General features: G+C 42.6%; 1 protein-coding gene across 7 annotated transcripts in view; it reads right to left on the bottom strand.

Moving 5' to 3' along the window:
• Positions 1-4,005: 4,005 nt before the first annotated feature.
• Positions 4,006-12,191, bottom strand: part of Hmgcll1 (3-hydroxy-3-methylglutaryl-CoA lyase like 1) — a 126,488-nt gene continuing 118,302 nt past the window's right edge. For all 7 annotated transcript variants that reach the window (XM_063253814.1, XM_013142822.2, XM_063253816.1 and 4 more), the window contains 2 exons: positions 8,537-8,662; positions 4,006-4,339 (listed from right to left, as the gene is read on the bottom strand). In XM_063253814.1, the coding sequence (XP_063109884.1) occupies positions 4,238-4,339; positions 8,537-8,662 (228 nt within the window). In that variant the 3' untranslated portion in view covers positions 4,006-4,237. The remainder of the gene's footprint in view (positions 4,340-8,536; positions 8,663-12,191) is intronic.

Below are 12,191 nucleotides of genomic sequence, written 5' to 3'. Positions count from 1 at the left end.
ATAAATGGCATGAAAGTAGAAAGGAAGGAGAGGATTGAGACAAAGGATAGATAAGGAGGATAGAAAATGAAGGACAAAGTATGTTATGCACACACACACACATATCCCCAAAAAGCCCACCATTCTGTGGTAATAAAATAGGATGGAAGTGAAATTGCACAGTCTTGAAGTGGTAGAATGCAGATAAAATATACCTAATCAATGCTAATAAGAAAAAGGTAGGAGATCTGTTTTCTATTGGGGAAAAAAATAAACAAGACAATACTTTCAGATTACAAGTACTTCTATTGTCATGGAAGAGTTGGCCCAACTTACGGGGTTAATGTACTTGCAGTCAGTTCCAGACTCCCTTCCTTGGCAGGTTTCCCACCAGGCCCCCTTCTGTTCTTTTCCACGGTGCAGTGAGCAGTGGATCCAAGGGGAAGAGCTATATTGGCTCTCAGTGAGTGCTGGAAATTGGGACCTGGGGCCCTTTGAAGCAGCCAGAGCCACCTGGCCATGATGGAGGAGATTGCAAGAAGACCATACACCTGGGCTCCAAAGCTGGGCAACACTCAGTTTTCTGACCAATGCACGTGGTGCTGGGAGTTCAGTGAAGACATGTGGCACAGTGTGCAGTGGACCCAAGAGGAAGAACTGCATTGATTCCCAGTGAGTGCTAGGTTTTGGGTCTCGTGGCTGCTGTCACTCGCTGGAGGCCATCTTGGAATTGGGCAGAGCCCGGCACCGAGGCAGCATCAGAAGACTGGTGGAGGACATCTTGGAGTTGGGCAGAGCCCTACACTGCAGTGACATCAGTCAGCCACCCCTGGCACAGAGAGAACTAGCAGGGTCTGCTGGGGCTTGACTATATTAAGCCTGATGATATGACAAGTCTATTGAAAATAACAAGAGAAAGCATAGTAACTATCGTAGATCACGTAATATTGTGGTCTTATGTGTCTTTTTCATTGCATGTTTTCCTAGCAATTTGTTTTGTCATCTTGTTATGATCTGTTTTTCCCTATAATACAGGTAGGATAGATACACATGTAGAAATTCACACATGGGAATAATTTTTTAAACTATTTATGGGAACAGATTATATAATGCAAGATGTAATGAACAGATACTCTGAAGAAGAAGAGACACTAAGAAACCCAATGCTAATTCTGTAACATTATGATATAAAATCTAGCAATACTGTTATTCACTGTTCAGAGTGATTTTAGTCTAGTCTCTTAAGTTCAATTTCAGCATACATAAAGATAAGGACAACTACTATGAAGAGAATGAGAGACATTATGATAGTCATTATTGACTTCCTCAATGTCAGATCTTGAAGACCTAAAAAGCCTTCATCATCCTGTAATGATTTGATTAGTTCTATAATATGCAGTATGTATTCAACGTGTGCGAAGATGGGGACAACTATTTGGAAGAAAACTAGAGACAATATGATAGACAGTGAAGATCTCCAGTGGACTTGCTTTGAAATCTGTATTTCTTTAAATTGTTTCTTTATGAACTGTTTTGTTCTGTTTTGATATGTTTAATCTTACCCTGTTTAAGATAAAAAAAAAGTGTGTAGAACTGATAACCATATTATTAAGTTTTTGTTGGATCATTGAGTAGAACTTTTGGCAGTGTCACTATTTGAATGTCACTTTGTATGCTTTAGTTTTGTAACTTAAACAACTATTTGTAAGATGACAATATGTAACTTATCAACTAGTGATTTCTTACTGTTTATTTTTCTGTAATTCTGCATTATTTCTACCCTTTTATTTGTCTCTGGTTTTTTTTGTTTCTTTCTCTTTAAATAATAAAAAAAAGATTACTATAACTTGCATTTCAAAGACAACTGTAATTACTCTGTCATCCTTAAACTCTTCCCACAGAGTCCAGGTTGGCACCATTGTACATGCAGGGAGCCAGTGTGGTGGGTCCTGCACTGATTCCAAGACTTCCTGAGCAGTGAGATGTAGCTTTGACAGGGGATGCTACCAAAGGACATCTGGTTGTTTTACATTTTATCAGAATTTTTCCCCAAAATTAGAAAATATCTTCTGAAGTCAGCTAGAGGAAGAGAAAGAGATAACAGATAAAGTGGAAAGGTATTTTTCTTTTTTCTTTTTTGAGACAGGCTCTCACTATGTAGCTCAAATTGGCCTGTAACTCACTACATCGACTGGCTGACTGTAGCTTCTGGTGATCCTCATGCCTCAGCCTCCAGAGTCCTGGGACCACAGGTCCCTCTAACTGCTCCAGAAGTACAAGCTTGCTTGTGGCAAGCATGCTCGGGTAGCACCGAGGCTCTCCGGAGGCAGACAGTAGGCTGCGTGGTGCTGTGCCTGAAGCCGTCTTTTGAAGAGTATATGTTCTCTTATTTTGAAACAGCAGCACTTCCTCCTTCCTTTTTTCTAGGATCCCTTTATATCAAAAGAGGCTTTTCCAAGTATCTTAAAGACTGCACTGTTGTGGAAGAGGGGGGAACATTCAGTCTCCTCAGGACATGGGACACACACGGTGTCCGCGGGTGCAGGTGAGCTGTTACTGTCCTCATCTGCCAGGACATAAACTTCAGCACAGACATGGACCAGGGGACATGCCCGGGCAGATAGAGAGCCAGCTGCAATTTTGTGTTTGGTGTGCTTTCCACATCCCAACCTTAACCCAGACAGGCACAGGCAGGTCTGGAAGACCAGCTGTGAAGCACCAGGTCCAAAATCCTGTCATGACCTCCAAGTCAGCCTCCTCCACAGAGATTCAGTTCTGATTTGTCAGTCCACAATGTTTCCCTTGTGACTCTTTCTTATGAGTATCTTTAAAGATAACTTAGTTGTACAAAATGCATCAAGATGTGTTGGGTACTTGTACCCCCTCCCCAGAAAAATGGAACCATCACGTTCTGCAAATATGCTCTAATAAAATGTAATTTAGTTGGTATTAGAACTTTTATGTTTTGAAAATGTCCTTTTATTTTAACGGGTTTGAAGACTATTTCCTAGGAAGTTCACAATACTCACTTTCATATTTGAATTTATATAAAAATTTATTCAAAGATAAGGTCACCTAGTGTTACTGGAGAAGTCTGTGTAGTTAATGTAACTGGTATTCTAGATCCATCTGTAATAATACAGTGCCCGTATGATTTGCATAAATTACAGAAACATTTTTCTGGACACAGACCCTTTTTATCTCTTCTCAACCTTTGATATATTATTTTTTTGCTGTCTCTGGATTTGCTTTCCAGTACAATAGACAGAATTCCTACAATCTCCTCTTAAAAGATAATCCCTAGAAAGATCAACTAAAAATGATCTGATATAATCAAAGTACTGTACCATAAATCAAGAGAAAACAGCTCATTTTATGAATTAAAAATTATCTTGAGGTTCTTAGGAGCTGAATAGCATTTTCTTGGGCAATTTAGAAGTGAACTAAAATTATGGAAATAGATTGTGTTACCTGTTCTCATCACCACCGTTTAGACATCTGGACAAAAACCATACCTTATCATTTCTCAGCAGTGCAGTCCTAGTACGCTAGGTTTCATGTATCTGTAACTGATGAAAGGTAAAGTACGGTAAACCAGAGGCACACAGCAAACATGGGAGGTCATAAAAAGCGCTTCCAGAATGTGGCATCTTGCCATTGACCACAGCCCCTTGGAACGAGATAAAGTCATTGAAATGGTTAACAGATGTTAGCCACACTTGAATATAAAAGCTCTATTGCTAAAAATTGTGTAGGATCAGATGGAGATTTGGCTCTTGGACCATAACGTAACCGACTTGGCACATGGAAATTTGAGAGCCAGAGGCCTAACACACAGTGCTGGGCCACACACTTGGCGCACCATGCAGGAACTCGTAAACTACTAACGGCATGCACACTGCTAAGCTAAGCTGATTAAACACTAACACATACTGGATACTTAGGGAACCCTGATGTCTATGTTTTACATTTACTACATTAAAGAGTTACTTCTAGGAGACCAAAAAGTAGATTATTTACTTCCACTTCCAAAAGATGTCAACGGAGTTTTATTTATCTCAGCTTGCAATTTGCCCAATAGCTGCTATTGTTTCCCATTGACTTCACAGTCTATTCAGCAGAAATTTTGATAAAAGTGTCTTCTTTTTTCCATTCTTCTCTGTTATTTCTTGCTTCTGAATAAGATTAACACTGATTTCCAGGGGAATCTACATAGCCAAAGGGATCGTCTAAATCTTAGGTTATAAATAGATCCAAGTTAAGCACTGAAAGATGCTTGTGCTACTTTAGAGTTTGTAGTTCTGTTCACAGCTTTGCAGATAAAATCACCAGCTTCCATGACTTTGTAGAGATTCACACCCTGGTCAAAAAGGAAGGGACAGCAAAAGGGATGGGAAATTAGAAATAAGACAAACATGGATGCCTTTTAAGTTTACAGGTCATTACTTATTAATATTAAAATTGTTAAACCTTGTGTTGTTCATTCTCTATTGGGATGAAACCTATGTTTTTAACCATATAGTCAGCATTTCATATTTTTCAAACATGTATTGAATCTCATCTCCATAATAACATAAATTACACACAGCCAAATAACAGTGCCATTCAGGAGGACAGTTGTGGATTTAGAAAATAGCCCACAAAACATCACTAATGCACAATCTAAATAAAAACAGTTTGAAGGAGTTTACAAATCAGAACTGAAATAGGAAAAAAAAAAACCAATCTTGTTATCCTATAAAGAAAGAAGCTTGATAAAGACCTACAGATTGTAGCAAAAATGAATGCATAATTTTTTGCACATTCAGAATCACTATTACTGATGTAGTGCTGGAGGAGGTGGTTGGAAGCTGGGTAAAATGAAGTTACGTTTAGTACACATCTGGAATTTCTTTGCCCGAGAGGCTGTACTGCCTGGAAATATAAATAGGATCAACAAAAGCTTAGGCAAATCCAAGGATGACAGATACGAAGTTGGGTATGAAGGTGCACATCAGAACACGTTCCTCATCTCTGTGCTTGGGGTAACAACAGGTCACCACTGAAGTCTGCACCTAGCTCTGTTTCTGTCCCAGGAGTAGGTGGACTGCTCCTATATTTGCCCTCATGCAATGTTTCATAAGCTCCAATGTCCTCCCTCGATGCCAACTAAAAGCAGTAAAGGCTCAGAATGAAACACACTCAGCCCTTGTTGCCCCTTAGCAATAGTTATTAACACTGTGGAAGTCTGAATTTCCCTTAAAAGAGACAAGTGTGAATGCTTGTAAGGATTTTTATAACAACTATTGCTTCAGAAAGTGGAGCTATCTCAATCAATTTTTCTGGAAATAATGGGGTTTTTTTTGTAGTTTTGTTAAGGATGATTAAGAAAAATATTCCTAAATGACACTTCTCAACAACTTTTGTTATTTCTTTTTCATTGTAGAGTTGGTTTTAGGGCAGTAATGTGCATTTTGGTAGGAGAAATTTGATTTTGTAATACTGATGATATTTGATGGATTATCTGGCTGGAACAATTTACTCTAACAATCTTAATTCCTTGTGCTTCAAATTTGGTAAATGACTGGACTCAAATATCCTTCTCTTCTGAATTACTTGAAGCAAGGGTTAATGGGGAGGTTTAAATTATTCATGTTCTTCATTTTCTAAGCATTCCATTTATAACAATTAGGCCTGGAATGTGATGAAATATAATTTCCAAGGAGAATTTCTTTTTGGCCTTCATCATTTTTCAATAAACAGCTAGTATAATGAGATCATTATCATGCGATGATACTTCATTTATTTTTTTCTTCGTAAGGATCAAAGATTGAGTCCAAAGGGTGCTGAGCTACATCCCAAGCCTCCTCCTTTTTTTTTTTTTTTTTTTTTTCCTAACTTTGAGACAAGCTCTTGTTATGCTTGCCAGGCTGGCCTTGAACTTAGGATCCTCCTGCTTTTGCCTGTGAGCAGCTGGGATTGCAGGCAGGTGCCACCGTGCCTGGCTTTCATTTACATTTAAATAATTTATCAGGTACTTAAATATGTGCCCTGTGTGGTGATGCTTCTGGGGGTTTCCAGGCCCTCATGGAGAGTGTGGTTTCTGTCTTTGGGAGCTTATGCTCAAACAAGTAAGACAGAGACATAAAAAGAAACTCTGCTTTATTTAAAACTGCAGATAGAGATGTGTCCAGGTAATGGTGGAGACAGAGCATGGAGCATCTGACCTATGGTGAAAAAGGAACAGACAGAACATGCTGCAGGGCTGTGCGGAGCGAGGAGCCCTGATCTGAGCTGTAAATGGAGAGGATGAGCCCAGGAGAGGAAGGAGTGTGTGACTCACTGCAGGCCATGAGAGGAGCTGCACAGGACGTTGGAGGCTCTCGGGGTGTACACGCTGGGTGACAGGCAGTGTGCACAGAGGATGACGAACAAACAGTGCAGTGCACGTGGGAAGGCGTACAACACACCTGCCAACTGGAAAGGGTGCACACAGGCAGGACCGTGTGACAGCACAGCCCTGCTTCCAAGGCCATTTGTTCGGAGGCACACTTGTACTTTCATTTTTTTTTTTTCTGCTTTATTGGTACATTTTATGTGTACATGGTGATTACATTCATTCCGGGAAATTTGTATCTGTACATGCTATATCTCACTTCTGTTTGTTCTATTCTCCTCCCCTCTCTTTAGCCCGCTTCTTCTCTTTATTTACAAAAGCTTTGTGTCCATTTTTTCCTCCAATTCTTTTTATTTTTCTTGTCCCTTCTTTCTCCATCCCTAGTTCCCCTTCTCATCTGAACATTTCCTTTCCACTTTGCAATATCTCTTCTCCATTTTGGTCCTTATTTATACTTTCAGTTGTTCACACCAGAGAAACAATGCAATATTTGCTTATGTGTGTCCAATCTAAGAGTACGATCTGCAGGCGCATCTATTCACCTAGAAACGTCTCAGGCGCCTCCGCCCACATCTCCTTTGTCCACTCGTGCTTTATGTTAGAGAATCCCTTTGACGGCAGCGTAGAGGCTGAATGTGAAGGGAAGTCTGAAGCCATGGCCCATGCAGAGAATGAACACTGGGGAAGTGTTTAACACCCGTGCCGGTGTGTCCCTAACAAGGATGAGAGGGAAGAAGCAGTCACCACAGCGTTTCTGCAGTCTCTCGTGAGGTCCCCAGTTACTGAATGGGCCTGGGACGCAGAGGGACATCGGCTCATCAGCCTGAGTCACTGGTTGCATTACTCAATGCCATTATCCTCCTCGAACTGCACAGTCCTTAGCACCAGACCTATCTACAAGTGCACACATGGTTAGGGAACAGGACCTGACAAACAGTATCAGCTGTCCAACGAGCTCCGCTCACTCAGCCAAACTCCAGGGAAAGATGGCTTTTTCTCCAGTTCGTCATCTCCTTCTGACAGAAATGATTGAGCTACTTTGCAAATGAAACATTTGTTCCTAACTAGAGACAAGCAATAGCTTTTGGTGTTTATAGACAACAGCTGTGGGCAGTTGGTGCCAAGTGAACGCTCAATAAATATTTATTGAGCATCTTTATGTCACAAGCACTGAGTATGAATAAGCTGTAATCATTGCTCTCTGGCTGCACAGGAAGCTAGACTCGTAAACAAGACTCCGAGGTAGCATCATGGTGTTTGCAGAGGTAAAGCTATTAAGGACAACAGGAAGCCTGGAAGGAGGATGGTCCCAGCGCAGTGTGGGGGACAGACAGGGAGCCCCCGGAAGCAAACATGTTTAGGATAGCGGTGACTCACTTTGCAGGAGAAACCGAGCATGTGCATGAGACCATTCCAAGTGAGGGTGACGCGTGAGGGTGGTGATGAGGAAAAGAACAGGGACAGCAAGAAGCTGGTTGTTTCAGGAGCCTCCACAGAACCGGAGTAAGAAAGAGGAGAGACAGGAGATAGAGACTGGAAAATTCATTCTGTAATCCAGATGATGCTTTTATCTCTCAGGAAGCACTTCGGATGGTTAGTAATCTGTGAAGAGTTTTCTTGCCCTTCATATTTCCTCCATAGGTAGCCTGACTGATAAATTTTCAGCCTATAGGTGGATGTGATCGCATAGCATGTGACTTCCCTGGTGCTACTTGGGAAAGGGTTAGTGCCAGCTGGTGTCTCACGTGCCAACCACCTGAGAGAAGAGAAAGCTCTTTTCTCCCACTGATGATTGAAAAGTGCCCTGGGTGAGTGTCCACAAGCCTTGTTGTTACCTGAGACTGTCAAGATCTCAGTTTCCTCCAAGGAAACAACCACACAAGTAACAAAATTGAAAGAACAATAGCGAAAATATGGGCTCTAACGCACAAAGTATACAAAATCAAAGCAGTGAGTGTATGTAAAAGCACTCTGGGTTCAGAACACACTTTGTGAAACAGTAATACTGTTGATGATGATTGAGCTGTAGCAATCCCTGGGGGAAAAATGTATTTCCCAGAGCTCATTTTAGCAATTGTGTAATAAGCCTTTGATCTCAAAATTGCTTCCCAAATCTGAGAAGCATTCCAACTTGAAGTTGCAAGGAACACGTACATGTTGACACACATTCCAGTAACTTACTGTGTCGATGCCCAGGCCGTGAAGCATGTATATCAGGTCCTCAGTGGCCACGTTCCCAGAGGCGCCTCGTGCATAAGGACACCCTCCTAACCCCGATACCGCAGAGTCCACCACATTAACTCCCATCTGGAAAATAAACCAAAACACCTGAACTGTATATGCTTACGGCACGTGAACTGTTTTGTCTCTGCTTAACGTGTGGCACAGGGCAAATATGCAAAATCTGAGCCTTCAGTCAAAACACCCCCTGGCCCTTATGGTACAGCAGCAACTCCCCATGCTCATTTCTCCTCTGACCAGTCTTCTCTCTCAGACCAGCAGAGGCCCTGTAAGTATCTCTGGACCTTGAAGAAGCTTGCATCAAAATCAATGTCGGCCTGTCTGTCTGTTTGTTTTGATAACAGCACAACTCTGTAGGTGGCAGATCCTGAAATAAAGTTATTTCACTCCAAGGTCATATATATTCTCTTATTCACTAGCTTTCTCCTAAAGGCATGGTATAAACATGGAATACTTCCAACATCCAGAATAAAAATCAAAGTGCCTCAGAAGATTCATACTGTGCATGGGGTGGGGAGGCATAGTGCCATGACTGTGCTTACAATATAGTATACTGTGGCTCAACTCACCTCGCCCTTACAGAAGCATTATTTTGCACACAAAACTCTGCCCTTTGGAAGAAGTGGGAAGATATATAGGAAGCAGGATACTAAGTCACATTTATTTGTCCCTCAAAACCCACAAAAAGATAGTTGTCACCTGAAGAGAGGAAACAGGTGCAGAGAAATCATGCCCTTGGTCCAAGTTCATCAGATGAGCGAGTCCCCTGTCTGTTGAGAACTCACACACTGCTTGACTCCCAGCCTCTGGCTGCATGAAGTGCAGGCTCTTGTGCTTGCAGAGGCAGAGGTGGACAGGAGCCGCATGCTGGAGGACTGAGGGTTGCACAATGGGTGGTGCAGGCGCACGGTTGTGCATGGCTAGGGTCAGATCTCAGGGATAGGAGAAGTAGAGAGGCAAGCATGTGCTTTTGCTGTGCAAGATGACAGTGCAATCATCAGAAGCTATGGAGAAACCTACATCAATTCCTCACTCTCCACAAATGAATGAAGTGCGGCCCGGCCTTATCTAAAATGAGTGGCATCTCAGGGCTGAATATTGCTGATTGCTGCTGCCCTGCCAGTGTGTCCACAGCGAGACCAGAGGATTGTAATTTTTAAAAAGATGCTGCTGGTCCTTCTTCGTTTCCTCTTTTATTTCCCTCCCTCCCTGCCTTCTTCCAGTTCCTCCCTCTCATCTATCCTCTTTTTTGTGGATAAGGTTTCTATTTTAGAATGCTTTTCAGAGAGCTTCCCATAGACTCCCTCAGGTCTATTTTTACCACCAGCTAAGGAAAAAAAAAAAAAAAACTATTCATTGGTAAGTGCTAAAGCGTGTTAAAGAAGACTTGATTTGCGGTGCTGCGATAGCTACAGAGAAGCAGTAGAGTTTTGCAGTACCAGAGGCTGGGGCTAACTGAACACAGCAAGCGAGTGGGTTGGGGTCCGTGGATTACTAAGAGGAAACAACAGGAGTGGGGATTTAAACTGAACCAGCCTAGCAAGACCTTTTTCTTCTGAAGATGGGCCAGGGTGGTGAATCACCCCTGGGGTGCAGTGGGCAGTGAGAGAAATAAGTGGATGCAGAATGGAATCAGATGCGGAGGGGAGATGCTTCTTGCTAAAATAAACTGCTCAGCAGAGACTGCTATTGTTGGATTTCTGAAGAAAGTGCACACCCTGTCTTGGGGGAAAGTTTTGAAGCCTGAAAAGATTGGCTAAGGAAAGACTCAAATTTTACATTGTTATAGTGTATCTGTCATAACTAAGGAATGTACGCTAATTTTTTAAATATTGGTACCTTACAATCACTTTCCTTCAGACAACCCTCGTGACACTTTTAAAGGCATTTTTACCATCCTGTCTGTTAGCTGCTTTCAGAATGTATCCGCACACCTCAGAACAGCACTATCCCAGCTCATTTGCCCTTCTGCACCGCGACAGTGTCTTGACAACTTGGGTTGTAGATTTCATGCAGCGTCCTACAACTCAGGCTTGTCTGATCTTCTTTTCCATGGTCAGATTGTGGTGACAGAACTAGGGAAGACCCCAGCAGGGAAGCCCCCTTGCCAAGCCATCCTATCAAGCGTGTCCACTATGCCAAGAGGACTGACCACTGTCACTAACCTTGACTGCCCAGCAGAGGTGGCGTCTGCCCAAGGTTCTGCTAGGGTACTGCCCTCCTCCCCTTTCTGCCCTGCAGTCCTAAGCCACCATGCAGTACACATTTACAGAGCCATGACATCTATCTACATGGATCATCTGTTAGTCCTCCTGTGACAGATTTGTCTATTCTCTTACATTTATTTAGTTATTTATTTGGAAAAATATTCATAATAACGGGCTCACAGGTATTTATAGGCATTCATTTTGCACTTTGAGCTATAACCTCATACTTCTTTATATAATTTTTTGCTCAGATGACTAAGTATTCAGCGAGTGGGAGCTCTTTTAGTTGGCTCTTCTATTCTTTTGGCAGTGGAAACTGCACTTTCTCAACCACATGTCTAGAGGTTTTCTTTGCTACACTACCCCCCGTGGTGTTCACTGGGGATCACCGGGCAGAATGAGAGATCACTGGGACTGAAGGGAGGTTTTCGAGGAGAGATTGCTCTGCACCTCCTCTGTCCTAGCTGTACTCCTCAGTGTGGGGAGCGCACCTCATCTTTCTTTCCACTGTCCACATTCTCCAGTAATGATTTGAGAAGTTCATCACAGGCAGGTGTTCGTAGTAACCAGGTAGTGGATGCATATGTGGGGTAGTTTACATTTTCTGCAAACCAAATGCGCGTAATACTATACAGTAGTTGAAAAAGATAAATATCAAGGCGTCAGCCCAGCAGTGGAGTCTGCCATGAACTTAGGGGTTTTCTTCACCTGTAGACTAAACTGGTCTAGGTAATGCAACTGAATCTTCACCTGAGAAACAGAAGTTTCAGTACTTCTCCGTCCTTCTGCCCCTTGGAATCACCCCTGGTTCTTCAAAAATGCTCACACCAAACTCATGAAGTCAGGATCAGTGCTGATGCGTCTTTCGCTTGTCCTCTGGGGCTTCTTGCCTGTAGCTTGGTGTGGGAGCCCTCAAGGTGGAAGTTCTCATCTGTGTCACCACTGTCAGTCACGTGCATGAGTCAGCTTGCATTTGGCAGATGCAGGGTCCACCCTGGGCAGCAGGAAGCCAGCATTTCAAGGAACATGGTATTTGAAAGGAAGCCTCAGCCTGCGTGAAGCAGGAGAGCAAGAGGTCCTGGCGTGACCCGGAGGGCAGCCCCTCAGCCCGCCATGCTCAAGGCTCTTTCTGTTTCCTGCTCCTGTTCTGACTGAAACTGCAGCCACGGGACACCAGAAAGAAAATGCGTTACCTTGTCAAAACAGCAGCGATTTGGGTCTTAGCTGGACCTTTGAGAGACAGTGAAAAATAAAAATCACTGTGTATTTTCTAAGTAAAGTCCAATGTGACCAGTTGTTTGGGCAAAAGTGAAAGATTTATTCACAACAAAGCAACCAGTGCCACAAAGAACTAGTAAATGACCAATGTCACAATAGAGCAAATTAAA

The sequence above is a fragment of the Cavia porcellus genome, unplaced genomic scaffold (assembly GCF_034190915.1).
Source record: "Cavia porcellus strain 051 isolate PalLab524CR breed Dunkin Hartley unplaced genomic scaffold, mCavPor4.1 scaffold_7, whole genome shotgun sequence".
Lineage (NCBI taxonomy): Eukaryota > Metazoa > Chordata > Mammalia > Rodentia > Caviidae > Cavia > Cavia porcellus.
Note: the sequence above shows the minus strand (reverse complement) of the source record. Positions and strands in the feature narration are given on the sequence as shown.